Genomic DNA, 18,639 nt, shown 5'->3' on the forward strand with positions numbered 1-18,639 from the left:
TGGTTTAACCTGTAGATGTGTTTATGTAACAAATCCCTTACATTAGCTTGTAAAACCTTTCATTGTAGTCTTGCATTGTACACTTTCAGCCCCAGTAGTCTGGTTTTGAATGAGCTCATTATTTTACTATATATTCCATTCATAAAGGGCATCGGTGTATTTATGTATGGTAGCCTGTTGTACAAAATTAAGAGGTAGGCTATTTAATTTGACTCTCTCGGGTTTTTTTTACCTCATCTCCATCCTCCCAGAGTAAAGTATATCATGCACTGCTTGTGTCTTGCCAAGTGTACTTTGTAAGTGTATATGCAAAAGCATAAGGATCTTGCACAAGGAGTTTCTTTAACAATATTTTATTGCTAGAGACATTATTTGTTTAGACCCTTGGGGACCTTGAATAAGCAATAAGGTTTCACTGTAAGGGTGCTAGACAGATGATCTATTTGCATTTTCTTTTATGTTCTTGCAAATGTCTGTAAAACTGTCAGTTTGAAGGAGCCAGTTTATCAGTGAAAGGATAAGGAAGAGATAAGTCAGTTTAGTTCCACATGTTTGAAGTAGCTACTGCACTTACCCACATGTGTGTTGTGGATGAAAATATGCTACTTAAGTATTTTCATTTTTTTTACTAAAGGCAGAAAAAATAGTAGAATAAAAAGCCACTTCTGAGTTAAAGTCAAAAAAGTACTTCCACAAACCAAAATTTGAGTGCAAAAATCACTGTTCTTAATCCTATCTAAAAAAACTCTGAAATTCTCAGCTGTGATAAATCTGAGATTCACCCCTTTTAGTGAAATATAAATGAGTTTGGAATGTGGATTTAGGTGATAAGCATGAAGAAATTCAGGCCATAAATATCCTTACATAATCTTCAAAAAGAATATCAGTTTATATAGGTGCCTGCCTTATGCTGTTGTCAAATCCAAATTATCAGTGCTTTTTCTGATATGTCTATATTTAAAAGTGAATTTTAACTTAAAACTTAATATACCTCTGATCTGTTATGCACAATTTGTTTTGATTTCTACAAGAAAAAAAAAATAATGTCCTATCTGTGTTGTCAGTGATTTCCTGTATGTCCCACTCTAACCATTTTTACCAGTGCTATTGTGTGTAAAAACAGAAAACCAAATGATAAAACCAACCCATCCCACAAAATGAAACAAACAACAAAACCCCCAAGTTACCCCGGATTGAGTCTGTCTCTTTATTAGCCTCGTGGTGGCTATTATGGCATTTCATTGTCCTTGCAGATGTTTCCCTTGAATTTTTTTCTAATTTTTTCCTTCAGTTATTTTGCTCGTGGCCTAAATATTTCATTGAATTATTTTCATCTCATTTAATTGTAAAATTCATGCTACTGTGCTGCACTGTTAAAGTCTTATTTTTTACTGATGAACTTATCCTTGATTTTGCTATGCATTTAATATGGTGGGATTTTAGCTGTTTATACTTTTGACTTTCTAACATACCCAATAATTAGTGGATTACAGGTCACAGATTTTGTGTGTAGTGAAAAGCATGCAAGCATTTATATAACAAGGCATTCTGCATGTGCAATCTGGATATTGAGAAGACTTTTTTATTTTGAAGGCTTTAGATGCCATTTCAGTTTCTGTTGAACTACCCAGATCAGTGTGCTGATTTCCCCTTATGGATGGTGTATGAGCTTAAGTCCATTACTGGGCCTGGGGACTTAAGAATATTTTCAAGTCAGACAGACTTGTTTAACGAGAATAGGAATGTTGGGCTTTAGGGAGAAAGCTGGGAATTCTAGTGAAATTATTTAAATATAATGGTTATCATGAAAATGAAATAATTGCTTTAAAGTCTTAATCCAATAGGCAACATATTGCACATACTTAGGTATGAATGTACGTGTGTAAGAAAAAAAAAAAGAATGACTGTAGCTATTAAGTATCTCACAAACAACTGGAGTCTTTGGAACCACTGAATCATGTGGCTTGTTGCCTTCTGTGGGCTTTGTTTTGTTTTTATGTACAGGAGGCTCTGATCTAATTTTTGGCACATCATTTGACTGCTTTTCCTCTGGTGGAAATATACCTTTTGGTGATTTGACTATGTAAAACTAGATCTTAAAGAAATGGAATTATATCCATGAAAATACTTATAGAAGCTAGCCATTGCCATTGAAATTTTCAGAAATATATCTTTGATTCGCCTTTATTAGATAAATTATTTAGGAACCAATGCCCAGAAGATTTGGATTCCACCTTGCTTTCAGCTAACACTTTGTTCCTCACTTTCTTGTCATTCATTTTGTATGGCCAACTCAAAATTTCTTTCTGACCCCGTCATCCCGTACAAAAGTAAAAATAAGAGCTTCACGTTGAATTTATGAAAAGCATAAGCGAATCACATTCACAAAGATATCTTCTACCTATGAAGAAAGAAAAAGAAATCAGAGCAAAACTTTTCAGCATTTTGATGTATTAGTTTAATTTATTAGTTTCTGTGCTGCCTTTGAAGCAAGATTAGAGAAAAACATCTTCCCCAGATAGGAAAAAAACCCCAACAAACAAACCACCAAACAAAACAAAACTGCACAAAGTATCAACACTTCTTGGGGGAAGCTCTGTATGCCAGTGTTTTGGAGCAGAAGTTTGAAGTTTGACAGGAGAAATAAACTTGGTATCTCAGAGATCTGTCTTTGCCATCTTTTTACAAACCTATTCCACTTCAGTCAAGTAGAGAGAGTTTGAAAAGTTGCAGTTGACACGTTTTGGTAGATAATTTCAAGATCTTAGCAGCTTATTTCCAGACAGGTTGCATTTAACTGAGCTCACTCCAGTGTAGGTGGGATGACCAGGAGGACTTTTTCTATAGTTACAGTTCTGAGAAGGGTCATGCCTTGCTAAGGTAGATGTGAGAACTGAAGTGATTAAACTGTTTTCTTGCATGCTTTTTTCCTTTTTTTTTTTTTTTCTTCCCCCCTTTCCAGCTGCATAAGAATCTGAAACTGGCGAGGTGAGAGGAAAGAGAATAGGACAGGGTCTAAGGTTGGAAAGAGATAGGATTGCAGATGGACTAGAAGCAGTCATGCTCCTGGGAAATGCACAGAAATCTGTCTTCTAAGATTCATTCCTCTCTATAGTTTGGAATGCAATGCAAGATTTGTGAGTCACCATTCCTATCCTGGCAGCAAGTATCTGTGAAATCTCTGGCTGTCTTGCTTACCCCCTCTTCATCATTGCTAGTACCGATCCATACTGCAGCATGGAGGTTGTATTTCTCTTTATATACTGAACAGCAGAATTTAGTATTTACAGATTCCTACTCTGCTGATGAGAGCCATGTAGTGTCAATTTGACATAACACAATTGCAGGTTTTTTTTTTTAAAGTGTAGGATGCATAAATGACCCAGTCTTCCCTATCAACCTTTGAATAATTGATGTGGCAAAGTTAATAACTCATAAATGAGGTTATACCACTGCCATCATGCCAATGATGTTGGCAGTGCAATGGAGAATTTTATCATAGCTGTCTTTGTCAGAGTCCTAGAGTTGCAAAAATTTAAGTCAGGCTGTTGAAAATACCCATTCATTTTGTATTCTGCTTCATTTTGACACAAATATGTTTTAAATTTAGACAAAAAATTAAGGTTTTCTGTGTAAGTCATTTGAAATTGGAGGATCACTTCCAGTAACCAAAAGAGATTTAAATGCTTTAAAATGTTACCATTTGGCTATATATTAGTATATATTAATACACTACAGGAGTATTAAGGGTGTAAGACATTATTTGTATTCACCGCTTAAGGTTGTAAGTGTTCTTAAACAGTGTTCAGAGAGAATCATGGCATACAAGGCCAGAAGGGATCAATGCAGTCTAGTCTGACTTCCTTCACGAAGCAAACTGCAAGGCTTCCTTGTATTACTTTCTATTTGTGCTAAAGCAAAATTTAAAAAGCTTACCATGGCATACCTGGTAAATATGAATATAAGTAAATAGGAGTCTTATGGCAAAAAAAAGTTTGAGTTACAAAGAGGTGAAAGGGTTTACCTAGTCCTCACACACACTTGAAAACCATGGTTTCTCAGAGTTTGAGCTTGAGGGTTTAGTTTTTGGTCCAGTTGTCTAACCTCTAGCATGTTTCCTTATATAATTATTTATTACTTTCTCTTGTAGGAAGGGGATCATCTAATTCAAGATTGCCATCTGTCCCTACAGTTTCTTCAGTGCCTGAGGATTCTGCTTCAAATATGAGGTAACTTCTTCAATTGAACATCTGAACAGCTGTGCTGTGGCTCACAGCTTTGATATTACAGTTGGTATTCTGATTCCACATCACTTAAGAATGTTGTTTTGCTGATGTTCAATACCTAATGAAGGTTTGGCAAAATATGTGTCGGATTATTGATTCCTTCTTATATATCTATATCACTTAAACATTGTTAAAAACTATACTCCTTTCTACAAAATTTCAGCAACTTCTCTTATTGTTAATCACATGTATCTCTCTACTAGTATTACAGACAGGCTTGAACATGCTTTGGAAAAAGCTGCCCCACTTCTGAGAGAGATTTTTGTGGATTTTGCTCCCTTTCTTTCTCGGACTCTTTTGGGCAGCCATGGGCAGGAGTTGCTGATAGAAGGTACAAGTAAGTTTCCATTTAAAAAAAGGGTTATTTTAATGTGTGCTTTGTTTTACCTTGGACACTCAAAATTTCTATATTTTTTTTCTGCTGGCTCTGCCTTAGAAGCTTTCTTCCTGCCTTCCCACACAGTGCTGTCCACTGGATTTCACTGCCTCCTGTTCCTTCTGTCTTCAGTCCTCTGAGGTCATTGTCATTGCCTCCTCATCTTTGCCATCTCTGCTACCAGTTTGCCTCCATCTCATCTCATAGTTTCCTATATCTTGTTATGGGGGGCCAACTGCTGTTGTCTCTTTGTTAGTTTTCCAAGGGAATTGTCCCATAGAAGCTGGTGTATGAAATGTGTTTTGTGAGCCTTAAAAAGAAAACTTGGTGTCAGGGTCAACACTTCAATACAAAGTAAAGTATAGAGTATAGTACAGAAAGTTAAGTACAAAGACCTTGCATTTTTACTGTGATATTGTAACAGAAGGCTTCTTGGGAACTATATGCAGAGCATGTTACGGGGTATCTCTCTTGCATGTGAATCTGCTTCTGTCTTTTGGTTTCTAATTGGAAGGCAGTCATACAGGTAAAAGGAATACATTGTCAGTATTGAGAAGAATTCTCTGCTACTTCTGAGAAGATGAAGATTCAGGTGCACAACAACAATCATGGCTCTTCCTGGTGTTGGCTTAAAATGGTTGAGCTTGAGATGATTGAGTTTTCTTTCTACTGGTGGGTTTCTCTCTGCTTAAAAATGAGGCTCAGTTCTGTAACGCTGACATTAATGTCCTCAATTTAAAAAATCATGTTTATTGGAACACTGTGAATTTAGTAGTGAACACCAGTTTTTCAATTTTCTCATAATTTGGTTAGATCATATAAATGGCTTTGTCCACTGATTTTTAGAGTGAAAATTGCAGTTTTTGTCCACTTAAAGCAGTGAATTGAATTAGGGCCTGAGCTTGTTGCAACTTCTAGTAATAAGCACTCCTGTGTTAGAAGCTCATGGTTGCTTAACTTGAGCTGATCGCTTGCACTTGAGCTCTATTTGCACTGATAGATCCAATTGCTTCCTGGGGAATTAATATTTCTTTTTTTAAAACATTTTTGAAACTACTTGTTTTGTGGATTAGGACAGGCATCCTGTATATAGTGCTGAATATGATTAACATTGTCAGAAACACAAATAGAGTATCAAACAGTGATAAGTGTTTTACTGAAGACTGCTGATATCAGAATTGAGACTTCATTAAACTTTGCTGAAATTAAAGTTATTTAGTTTAGGAATTTAGCTTGCCTACCTTTTGGGGTAGGAAGAAGTGGCAGGGAGAAGTGTATGAATTGTCTTCTGTAACACTGAAAAAGATGGGATTCTACTTTTGATTGTATGTGTGGGCATTGCTTTAGCTGATAAACATTTTCAGTAGAAGCTGCCTTGTGAACAAACTTATTTCATTCGTTTAGTAAGAATAACAGGAAAGATATTTTTCTCAAAGCTTTATTTGCCAGGGAAGTAAATATCCTATTTAGTTACATTTTTTTTTCTTGTCTGAAGATAAAGAAAAGATAATCTGATTTCAAAGTATTTTGACTGTAGTATACATTATATACACAGAGATGAGTATTTCATAGATTGGATGACCAAAAAAAAGCAGGAAAATTATTGGGAATGTATGAACTGTCTAGACGAAAATAAACACATGAAACCAATTTTGGGGCCTAAAAACCAGTTATAGACAAACCCAAACCAAAATGCGAATACAAATAATAATAATAGTCAAATTAGTTTATAAACAATTGAGAATATATAATAGGTTACTGCTTGCACTTCTGCTAGGGTTTAGTGTGGGGTTAAGGGTCAAAGTCCTAATAAGAGTGTTTGGGATGTCTGCTGCCATGAAACAAAATGGAAACTTGATTGATAGCTGGGGGCTGAAAGGAGAACGCGCAATGGAGAAAGCAAAGGTCATAAAGCCATTTCCCTTCTCTGCATATATAATGACCCAATCCTTCAAGAAATAGCAAAATGTAGATACAGTGGATTAATATAACATATGTTAACCGCACTTCTGATTGTTTTGACATACAAACATTTATGAAACTGTGAATAATGGGGGTAATGTATTACTATTAGCTGCATCTTTAGATGCAAGGCATGGAATTTATGATCTCCCTCTCACAAACATACTTTTATTTTGTGCTGATAAAGTACAAAATTGAACTGGAATTAGTATGAGAATTTCAGCTTTCTTTTGATTGTCAAAATGCTTCTAATCTATTGCACTTCAAAATAGTTTGTGTTAACAGCTGATGCCATATAAGTATGCATTTATGTATACCGTTTTTTCCTTTTGTAGGTCTTGTGTGCATGAAATCTAGCAGTTCAGTTGTGGAGCTGGTGATGCTTCTTTGCTCTCAGGTGAGGTTTAAGTTACAGTGTTGTCTGAAATTGCTGTCTTTGAGCACAAAGGAGATTACAGCTAAATTTTACTTTAAATTTAAGGTTATGTGTATTAGGTAAAAAGATTATGTGCAAGGCATTTTGATTTAAAAAAAAAAGTCATAGTATTTGTGTCTATTCAGTTGGACAGAGAAGATACTAAGGGTTTTATGTTACCTTACTATTGAGCATTTACATAACCTTGATAGTGGTGTGCCTAAGTAATTCTATGCTGTCATTTTTGTAAGTTAAAATAGGATCAATAAAATATTAAAGGTTATAGAAACAGATTGATTTCTGCATCTTGGCATGCTGAATCCTCTGGGATGAATAGAATTTTTCCTTTTGTGTAGAGGTTATGAAATGAGTGATAAATACTTTTAAAACCCTGTCATTCTTAATTGATTTGACAAGTACTAAAAATTTGAAAAAAATTTAAGAAAGCAACCCTGGTTGTCAGCAGTTTGGGGCATTCTATATTTCTAAAGGCGAAGTTTTAGATATTTAAGAACCTGAGAATTGCCTGTTCCTGTGGTTAGAAAAGAGCCAGAGCCTAAGGAACTTTTTGAAAATTGTATATGCTGTATTAATTGGATTTTCTTTTGGGGTTTCTTGCTTTCTTTTTTGTAATTAAATGGAAGACTGTTTTTATTGAGCCTTTCTTTTGGTGCCTTAAAAATGATACCTTTCTGGTAGTAAATTCCCCTACTTAAAACTTTAAAATAGCCTTTTTTAATGGGAATGGTATTGGTCTAGAGGTCAAGGGTTCTGACCCATTTCAAAACCTTTGACCTTCATTTACAACCCTTATGGTTTGCTTGCCTGACGAATAAGGATAATGCAAAATTAATGTTTCTTCACATCGATTTATTCGTTTTAGTGCCTATATTGCCAAATTTATTTAGAGTGTGCTGATAGACATTTCATGAATACAAATGAAAGAATCATAGAAAGTGTGAAAGATCGATAGTCTGCATTGTCAATAAAGTGCAATAAGAACAATTACTTCTGGAGATTACACCTAATAGATTTTACAATGAACTAGTGAAGAGTAGTTATGTTTTCTAGTGAGCTTATTATTAATGAATGTATCTAGAACTTTGCTCATCTAGTTTTCCATCTTCCTCAGGAAATATTTTATATTTTTACCCTGAAAGGAATTTAATATTCCTTATGGAACTTTTGGAATTCAGAGATGGTTATTTTGGATATGGCAATACTGGAAGTGGACATTGTTCATGACTTCTAGAATAAGAATTTGCTGCTGATTTAAATTAGAAAAGAATCCTTGCTACCAAGAAATCCATATACAATTTTTACTGTTCGTTTGTTAATGTGTTAGAATAGAACTAATCTGACTATTAAATATGTGCCTGACAGCTTAGTATTACCATTTAAAAAATTAGTGTTTGGTATCCATGCTGCTTGTATCAATAATTAGTGGTTGACCTTTTCTTCTTTTTTGGTAGGGTAATCTAATCCTTTTTAAAATCATGTTGTGCTCTGTACTGTATGTCACTTGTTTGGTTTTGGGAAGTGGAAAGGATAAGGAATAAATGACGTGCTCTAATGCATCTATTTGTCATATGTGTCACAATGCCACTTAATGCTAATCTAATCAAATTGAGGATATCGTGATTGCTTAGCAGTGCTAGTTGCAGAGACTGAGGCTGTTCTTTGTGAAATAGTAGAAATAAACCAATAAAGTCACAAAGACCTCAAAGTCTTTTTAAAGTTACATAGCAGCTGTAATTTTGGCAGAATATGAAAAATGATGTGAGAAATGAATCTAAAATTAGCTCCAGATGTATACAGATTGTTCTGGGGTGATAATTACATTTTTCACTTTGAATTTTCCTAATTCAAAGAGGTCAGCGTGGCAATCACAGAAGTGATTTATTTTGTTAAGAAGTGAACTGTCTTTTGCTACATGAAAGCTTGAGAGATATGAAATTGAATTTCAAGCCGACATTTTACAGATACTGGGAGGAGATGGGGTTGAGGTTGATTGATTTTTTTTTTTTTTTTTCTTTTTTTCCTTTTTTTTTTCTTTGGCCCAAGATAGGGTGGGAAGTGAAGTGATATCCTTTTGCTAAAATTTTAATTAATTTTTAAGAGGAGATGGAGAGGATGAAGTGCCAAAGATCAAAAGATCAGGTCAAAAACTAGTTTTTAATCACATAAATAATGTGGCATAGTTACAAAGTAAGTATCTGCAAATTTGATTTAAAACTTCACAAATTTGTCAGCCATCATTTTATGAAATTGAAAGATTGCTCTGATTAATATCTTTGGTGTTTTTTATGCCAACCTCTTTCTGAAATTTGTTTTAGACATTGTATATGTGATGCATGCACTTGTTTTTCTGAAATATCTGAAATTTTTCCGATGTTTATTTAGACTTGTGGCTGGAATATGTTTTTGCTTTCTCAGAAGTGCAGAATGGAATAATAATATCTCACAAGTAATTTTTTCATAAAATTGTGAAAATAAAGCTCTTTCCCAGTGATTTAAAAAAAGTCATTAAAAAAAAAATTAAAAGATACCATTCTGTGAGACTATTTGTGACACCCGGTTAATTTCTTCTCTTGTTTAAAGTTCATATATTTAGGCATATGGAAAAAGACCATTGCTTTTGTCTTTTAGTTTTGTGTTTATATCTTGATATATTGTTTCATGTTTAACACAAAGTAACAAGAGAAACAGGTGGTTTGAGATACAGACAAAAGGCTTTTTCTAAGACAAACACAGTTGTGTTTTTTGATAGACATGCTACATTTTGAGACATGTCTTTGTGTGTATACTTACATTTATATAAATCTATCAAAACATAAAGAAATCCTTCATTTAATATTACTGTGAAGTGTTCCTGCTTATTTGACATTAATATCATTTTTGAAAGAATCGACGTTGCATTCAAGGCCACTTTATAAAAGCGTTGTGTTGCTCATCCTAATTCAGTCTGACACACATTCCAATAACACTACCTCCCTTCTAGGGTTTAAAACTAAATTTATGGCTGAGCATTGTGAAGTGCATCATTTAAAAATGGTTTCAACCCAAAACATCTAATAAATAAATAATGTGTATGGCTACTCAGTAGCAGACTTTCCAGACTAGAAATCATTCCATCGGATACTCAACAGTCCACTATCGGAGAGGGCTGTCAGATAAATCTTATAGTAGCTGCATTCATGTCCTGTAAATCACATGTTATTGTCTGAGCCTTCTGCCAGGTCATCTATTCTTTTCCCATTTATCAGAAATGCATACAGTACAGTGAACCTAGAAGCACCATCTAGTCTGGCCTGGCATCCTGTCAGGGTAATTAAACCAGCCAAATAGAGAAGTCCTGTGTCTGTTATCCCTTTTAAATGAGTGACATCAGTATGTTGAAGGTGCTTGTATGCTATTCTGAGGCAAGGCTCCTGCATGGGGAAACTGGGATATCACCCTGAATAAAGAATTTTCATCTAAAAGGACTCTCACTTTATGCCTAAAATGCAAAGCAGCATGTATGAATTGAGTGCATGTTTATCCATAAAGCAAATATGCTACTGTGCTTTCTTCCATTTGTCAGATGTTTTCTTGAAATATGTGACTAAGTAAGAAAAACTGTGATCTTCCCTACTCTCAAGGTATCAAAAACACTTACCCATTGCTCACATACATTTGTCCTATTATTTTAGCTCCAAGGTGAAAAGGTACAAAAATAGGTGAAATAGGCTCCATAATTTTCCTTGATGCCTTTGAATTTACAGAATTTGCAGCACTTGAAAAATGCTTCTTTCTGTAGTAAATCAACTGAATTGTCAGTAGAATATGTGAAGAGAACTAATTAGGTGGTTCTTGTCAGATCCATCGTTGACTTAAGAGCTTTTTTTCTACTGAATCTAAATTTTCTAGACCATAAAATAAACTTACATTAACTGACTCAAATACTGTTCAGCTCTTGTATAATGTTCTAAAATTGGTGGAATGCCACCCAACCTTTTTAAAAGTTTGCAATGAAAACTTAATCAATACTGCAGCAACTTTTATGACTCCACCACCACCACTACCTGCACATACACCCTGCTTGCTGGTTCAAGGTATAAAAGCTTCTTGGTCCTCCTTCCTCTGCTCCCTGTTGTTTCAAAGGGGTTAAGGGCACATTCTTGATAGCTGATGGCATATATAAAACCAAGACCAATGTTTTAATACATTTAATCTCTAGGTATTTTATCTTCTAGAAATATTAATATGATATATTGCAATATAACTACATAGCTGTAGCTATTAGATTTATATTGGACCTTGATAAAGTATATCTTTCATGGAGAGATGGAAGAGGGAAGCATAAACTCTGATACTCCAGATTTTTTTAGTGTGTAGTGATAGCATCTGCTCATAGGCCCAATGAAGTATTATTACGGTTGAATATGTCATGCGCTGTGCTGATAGTTTTTGGAGTTACATTTTGGAGAGAAAACATGATCCAAGGCACTGCATGTGCATCTTAAATATACAGCAGAGGCTGATTAGTAATATTAAAGCAGAAAAGATTACACTGTGAAAGGTGGTCTTACTGCCTGTGTAGGCAAACTTATAGGTCTTCAGCTCTCTTTTTTTTTTTTTTTTTTTTTTTTTTTGTCTAACTCGACTCACCAAACCAATTATCACTGGTTAAATGCTGAAATGTTTGCAAAAGGTTTTTCTTTAGCATGATCTTTGTTTCGTATGCTACTAAATCACTTTGCTAACAGATTCTGTTGCTTGTAAAGAAGTCAATATTCATCTTTTGCATGGGCAGTATCTTAGTTGCATCATACCTCTTAACTGATAAAGAATCTTAATTATTTAAACAGTATCAACATGTGCCATGCAGTTGTGCACCCATACAAACAATGTGATAGTGTATTTCCCCTAAGGAAGAGCAATAGGATAGTAGTTAAGATTTTGATTTTTCAGCAGATTTTTTGTACACCCCCCCCCCCACCCCCAGTACTTAAATGTTTGTAAAAATGCAGTAGGATCTTCAGGCTTTCCTGGGTATCCTGTGCTCAGAAAAAAGCTTTGTATCAACGACCCAAATTCATTACCTCAGGAATGGATTTCTGCAGCGTATTCTAAAATATGGTAAGCCTTTGAATTACTTGGAGATTTTAGTTGATGTAGAAGACTGCTGGTTTTCAGTGTTTGTTACTTGCAGAGAGAACACATTATACTGATGCTCTGTGATCTGCAATGGTTTCTAATTTACTTTTAAGTGCAATTTGATGTGATGGATAACTATAGTGATCGCTATGATGTTTTAATTGAATTTGGTATAGGTTATCTAAAGAGCTATGTCACTGTGATACTATGGCAGCTGAACTCAAAAGAAGCACCAAAACTCTAACAATATCCTGGTTTAGATGTGAAGAGAATAAATGCTGTTTGAATACTTATTACATGCCCCAAGTGTTACATGATGACATTTTAATCAAGTTAATATTTTTCCATCTAATCACTTTGTGTTCTAACAGCTGAAAATAAGTTTGAAGAGGTTCTAATAATCTTTTAGATCTGTGATCTAAAATATGTGTATGTTTTGGTACAGAAGGTAGATTTTGTAGGGATTTCATAAGCTGCCAAATGACTTTCTATCAATTTTAATGCACGTTCTAATTTCCTTTTAAAAGCCATTTAGAAGATATCAGGAATTGGAATTTTTTCTTTTTATGCAGTGTGAACTTCTGCCAATAGGATCTTTGTTTTTACCAAAGATGAATGTAGCTGTATTTGAGTAAGAAAACCCACTTCAGTAATAGATTGCTTTCATGATAGATGGTTAGAAACATAACTTTATTAGGCAAATGAAAATGATTTAGATCTTAACAAATAAAAATAGAAAAAAGGGCTTCCCAAAGTCTAAATTGTGAAGTTCAGGGAAAGAAGTTGCATGAATCGTGCCTATAGGTGTTTGCTTCGTATTGCTAACTTTCTTTGCAGTGTTATAAAGTATTCAATGCTTCTAGTTTAGTATGAAAGCACTGTATTGAGAAGGACAGACATATACTTCACCTGCAGGTGTGGCAGAGACTTCATAATGTACTTTTTTTGCATACGCTCTTTTGAACAATTTGAAGATTGGAAGAATATCTGCTAGCCTAGCTTTCTGTAGAGATGAGGTGGCTGTGGAAGGAAGTAAAAGTATCCAAGATCATCTTACTCTGCTGTGGATTATTTAGATTCTGAAGCTGTCTCAGGTCTGCTTCATACCAAGTAGAGCTAGACATATTAATAAAACTGTGTAAATCTTAACATTTGAAAACATGGGATTGCCAAGCATTCTATTAATTGTTATGCAGGCAGTAGCAGGAACATTCCTAGTGCAGTTTTGTAACAAATATTGCACGACCCTTGTAACTGGTATACAAAATGGAAGATTCTTATCTTATTCTTCTTTAAGATGCTATTGGATGGAAAGTAGTTGGGAGATGTCTGTTGAGCTTTATGTACAATACTACTTCAGGATTTTTTCAATGAAGTGATTTTGCATTACAAACTATTTCCTCTTCAAAAACTCTTGTTATTCTTCCCCCCCTGCAATGTATATTTTCATCTACAATGATGTAGTTTTGCAGGATGGAAACTGTGGTCAAACCTAGAGAGAGTGAAAGGTAGATCCCACAGTAGCTAGAGGCACGCTATCAAAGTGCTTTCCTGGGATAGAAGGGGCTTAAGTTTCAATTAATGTTTCAGGTAATAGTTGTTGTTGTTGTTGTTGTTGTTGTTATTATTATTATTATTATTATTATTATTATTATTATTATTATTATTGTTGTTATTATTATTATTTAGAACAATCTGTCAGAGGAAAAAATGTCAACATATCCTCCCAGAGTAGCTAGTAGTCCAGAAGCTTAAGGGCATTTACCAGGCATGTGGAAGAGTCCAGTTTCGAAGGAAATTAAGTTCTCTCAATCTGTAAAAGCAACATTGTGATTCATCTGTGTTGTCCTCAATTGCAGTTTCCTTCTTTGGTTGTGATATATGAAGACATCAGTTCTTTTCTGTAAGATCTTGGGGATAAAGTTTAGGGCTTCTGCATTCTCCTGCATTGCAAGGCACTTGATATCAACACAGTGAGCTGTTTAGCTAGTGGTCAGTAGGATTAACTCTGGAGAAATTGAATGAAAGGCCTGGAAGGTGTGGGAGGTCACTGGCTGTGGAATCCAGACTCCTTAAACTCAGTCCTTTGGTGCTCGAATTTTAGATATTATCTTGTCTGTAAGTTTCCTTCTAACAAAACAGAAGGTTAAATTATCAAATCTGTTGTCTAGATCACTTGGATTCTCCGTTACACTTGATATATCTGGGTTTTTCTTATGCATAGTGTAGCTTCTTTCCTTCCAAAGTGGGATTTTTTCCTCCGTCTCTGAGGATCTCACTTTGGGTGCTGAAAAGATATATTGACAACTTTCATGGTTGGTATATGTCATTGGGTAGAGTACTTGGAGTAATTACAAATGGATTACTTGTGCTATGGACATTTTGCTGCTTGCTTCATTGAACTATGTTTTGCATTCTTAGTGTTTGAAGCTGGAGATCAGTTTGGTAGATAACTGTCTAAAGTGCAATTCTGATAAGATTGAAATAAATGGAAACACCTGGGAAAACCTTTCCTTTGAACTGGAGTATGTTGAAATTACATTTTAAATTAGCTGCATATATTATTTTTTTTCTTTGACTTAAGCAGTATGTAGATTTTGTCCCTCCAGAGCTGTTATTGTAGTATATTCTCTGTGAAGCTCCAGGATAATGTAAAATTTCTGTTGGAACTTCACTCCTACTTTGATTTCCTGTTGCTTTCTAAATTGTTTGAAAGTTTAGTTGCCTATAATTGCCTGCAATATTTAACCTGTTGAATTCCATGGAATTGCTTGGAGAGCACTCTAACATGTTTAAATAGGAGTTTCTTTCAAACTCTTATTATTCTTCATAATAATAACTAAGGTTCACCCTTCTCAGATCCTGCTCTAGTTTGCTACACTTAAGATATGTTTGAACTCTGTCTTTTCTCTTAGGTGTAGTTGTTGGCTTCAGGAATAATGCGCTTTGTTTACTATTAGTATGGCCTACAGATAGGGAGTTTAAAACATCTATGTCCATCACTGGCTAAATAAAAAAAAAAAAAAAAATCTGATGGAATGTTGTTTCTTGCATGAGTCTATGAAGTTGGATGTATGTTGACAGAGTGCTTAGTAGTAGAAATTGAAGAACTTTATAACTTAAACTTTGCTTTTGCCTTAAGTGTAGAAATAGGTTGGGAATGATTTGTCAATACTGCATGAATAATAAGTGACCTTTTCTTGACTTAATGATGTAATAAGCACTTTATAGTTATATCCTGACAGGTAGTGGTCACAGTAGTTAAAATGTGTGAGCTAGTACTTTGGCTTTATCTCCTTATATCTTTACATAATTCTTAGACTAGGAGGATATTTTAAAGGTTTGCTCACTCCCCAGTTTGGAGATGAAATGTATGGTGTGGGGTTTTAAGATGAGCAAAAACTATGATGTGTTACATTTAGTATGAGGAAAACAGAAGAATATCTGATATGTTATAATTTTATTAAACAGGGTTGATGTTTCTGTGTATTAGGTATAAATAATCATCAAAGTGATAGAAATGGCTATCTAACTAAAACTTGTTTTACCTAGGCCTGCTTTTGACCCACTGGAAAAACGCCCTCTGCAATTTGCAGCCACTGTATTTTGAAGTGTTCAACAAAAGCAGGCTATGTCAGCTGCAGCTGCAAACTGAGAAAAGTAGTGTGAAAGAACCAGTGTTTTTTAATTTCTACTACACAGCTGTTTTCTGGAATGTAATTGTGAGGTTTGTGGTTTTGAAGAAAAATTAAAAAAATACATTTATATGTGAAGAAATTGGGATGGGTGCTGTATATTAGACACTAAGAAGTTGTGTAGAGAGGTACAAGTGGATAGGTGTAGTAAAGTCGTGATATTCTGTTGTGGACTGATGTGAAGCATTGTTTCTTGGGACAATATACTTGGAGAAGTCAATATGACTTGCAGGCTTTGGATAGAGGAATGGATAAAAGATAGGGTTAAAAAACACAAAACCCTTCCTAGAAATAGTTTGCCACACTGGCATGGAGAGAGATGAACTTTCCTAACGTCACCTTACTAAAACATAATTGGTTTTCCTCCCTGATTTTTATTTTTATTTTTTTTTAAAGTACAATCTTTAGTGGTTGTTCTATAGGCTTTTCAGGTATTACAGGCTCTAACTAAGAAAAATTCTCTTATGAAATGAAAATTACTTGAACTTGATCAGGAATTCAGGGCATGGTGCTGGTGTGTGTTTAATGGAAAACACGTCCACTACAGCTAAAAATATTAGCCTTGAAAATTGTGTTGCTGAGAATTTGTATGATTAATGTATACATTTTTATGTTTAGGGAAGAGACTGGATTGTCTAATGTAAATGAATCTTGGGGGTGTGGTAGGGGAACAGGACAGATTCATTTCCATGAATGTACACTGCTGCAGATGTTTAAAACTAAGGGAACATAATTTAGCTACAGAAGCAAGACTTTTCTGAAGAAAAAAGGCATCCTGTTGCTTCACCAGCACACTAGGACTTAAAAAAACACCACCATTTAAGGTGAGTTTTGTGCAGTGAGAGCACACCCTGTGGCTTGGCAGTCTAGTCAGAAGGATGATACCATGCTGACTTTATAACTAGATCTTTGAACAATATTCTCATGGGTGGTAAATGCAAAACAAAGTAATATCAACTGGCACTTAATTCTGTGAGCTCCCTGCTGATGGGGCTCTGCACTGAAATGGAACTCTTCCTGACAGGAAGTCAGCCGCAAAGTGTGGAGACCTCTGAAAATAAAGTGTGCTTTAATTTGACACCCTGCTGTTTTACAGCTAGTCTGTTTAATTTGAGACTATGGAAAGAGGTTTAGTGGAGGGGAGGGGTATGAGATTATGGAAAGTTCAGTGAGCAACGCTTGTCGCTGACTTTATACTAATTACAAATATGTGAACATTTTTGTTCATGTTAATAAACCAAATAATGTGGCTCTGTTTCCAAGCAAAAATACTTAAGAAACTCATGATTTGGGGAGCAGTGCTGTTTACTCAAACTTCTGGCAAGAGATGCTTTGCATAGTGATGCTGTTCAGTTTATTGTTTAACCTTTAGTCTTATTTTTACTCATCTGTGCCTTTTTATGTATCTCTGCAACTGGGAGAACATCTGTCTCATCGAAGATGTTGACGATGCACTAATCTTTCAATAAATATTTTAAGATAACTTGTTTAAGTGAAAAAACTCATAATTCAGATTATGCAGCAATCAATATGATATTGAGATGCATGTCTGTTAGGTGTTAGATCCCAGTTCTGATTCAAATTAGATTCAGAAGAATCAGCTGGATTTTCCAGTACCCTCTGCATATTTACAAAAACATTTATTTCTATTTCTACTTAAAACAGAAATGGTTATATTTTTCTTTTTGGAAAATTTGCTTGGTGAGTGCAGGGGAGGATTTGCAGTGAAAGGAGCAGAAGATTATTATTTATCATGTTTATTGTAGCAACATTTAGGGACAGATGAGAATAGAACCCTGTGTTTCTGGGTGTGTCGTGTAACAGTGGAATAATGGATACACAGAATATTTTAGTCTAAATGAAGACAACAGATGCAGGATGAAGAAGGAAATACAGTATGCAAGTGGACTGTAATGGAAGAGACACATGTTAGTTTTGCTTTTTTTGTTTGTTTGTTTTAAATTTGGTTTGATTTAGCTTCCTTTTCTCTAATTTTTTTCTTAAAAAATCTGCATTTGGACACGATTACCCAAGGGAATGATAAGGGACAGGTTTGGACATCCTGTCTTTTGAGTGAAGAGGTGGGATTGTTTTATATACTTTGGTTTCATTCCTTCAAAGGTACAATGATAGCAGGAATCTTGTTCATTGTTTGCATGCATTCATTATGAGGGTTTAAATTGAAACTAAACTTCATTTGGGGCAAAAGGAAATATACAGGGGCTTTTACTTCCCAAATAGTATTCACCATGTATATTGTTCAGTTTTTTATTAGTGAAATTTATTTAGTTAAAGCTTATCAGACATTGAGCAGGAAGGTTGCTGCTATCTGGTGGGGATGATGAATGCTGATATTGGTAGGATCAGTCCATCACTACTAGTGCAACCGTGCAGCAGTGAGTATGCAGTGATTTTCTTATAATTAGTAGTCTACCTTGGAAGACAATTTTTCACATGCAGTGGTTTTACAAAAACTCAAATTAAAATCACAGTTAAACAAAAAAGCACTGAAATCAAGAGGCAGTTGCTTTATACTCCTGCTATTTGTCGATTTGTTTTCCTTCCTCGATAAAAATGTTGCTGGCACTGCAACTTGATTATTTGGATGTCTTCCCTTTGTTCGTCTTACGCTGTCTCTTTTCCTCACTTCTGTTTTTCTGATTCATCTCCTTTGACTTATAGTTTCTTGCTTCCCATTGCTGCATATTTACAGAACTGCTTGGTACTTTGATTTCTCAATTAATGTTTAAGATTTCTGTTCCTGTT

The 18,639-nt window shown here is 34.9% G+C and overlaps 1 protein-coding gene across 4 annotated transcripts in view; it reads left to right on the forward strand.

The window, feature by feature from the left end:
• Window positions 1-18,639, forward strand: part of LRBA (LPS responsive beige-like anchor protein) — a 431,577-nt gene that overhangs the window by 115,428 nt on the left and 297,510 nt on the right. For 3 of the 4 annotated variants that reach the window (XM_030023944.2, XM_030023959.2, XM_041122528.1), the window contains 3 exons: window positions 4,151-4,229; window positions 4,490-4,623; window positions 6,960-7,021. In XM_030023944.2, coding sequence (XP_029879804.1) covers window positions 4,151-4,229; window positions 4,490-4,623; window positions 6,960-7,021 — 275 coding nt within the window. The remainder of the gene's footprint in view (window positions 1-4,150; window positions 4,230-4,489; window positions 4,624-6,959; window positions 7,022-18,639) is intronic. The other variant, XM_030023952.2, reaches the window with a different exon arrangement.

This window comes from Aquila chrysaetos, chromosome 1, assembly GCF_900496995.4.
Source record: "Aquila chrysaetos chrysaetos chromosome 1, bAquChr1.4, whole genome shotgun sequence".
Classification (NCBI taxonomy): domain Eukaryota; kingdom Metazoa; phylum Chordata; class Aves; order Accipitriformes; family Accipitridae; genus Aquila; species Aquila chrysaetos.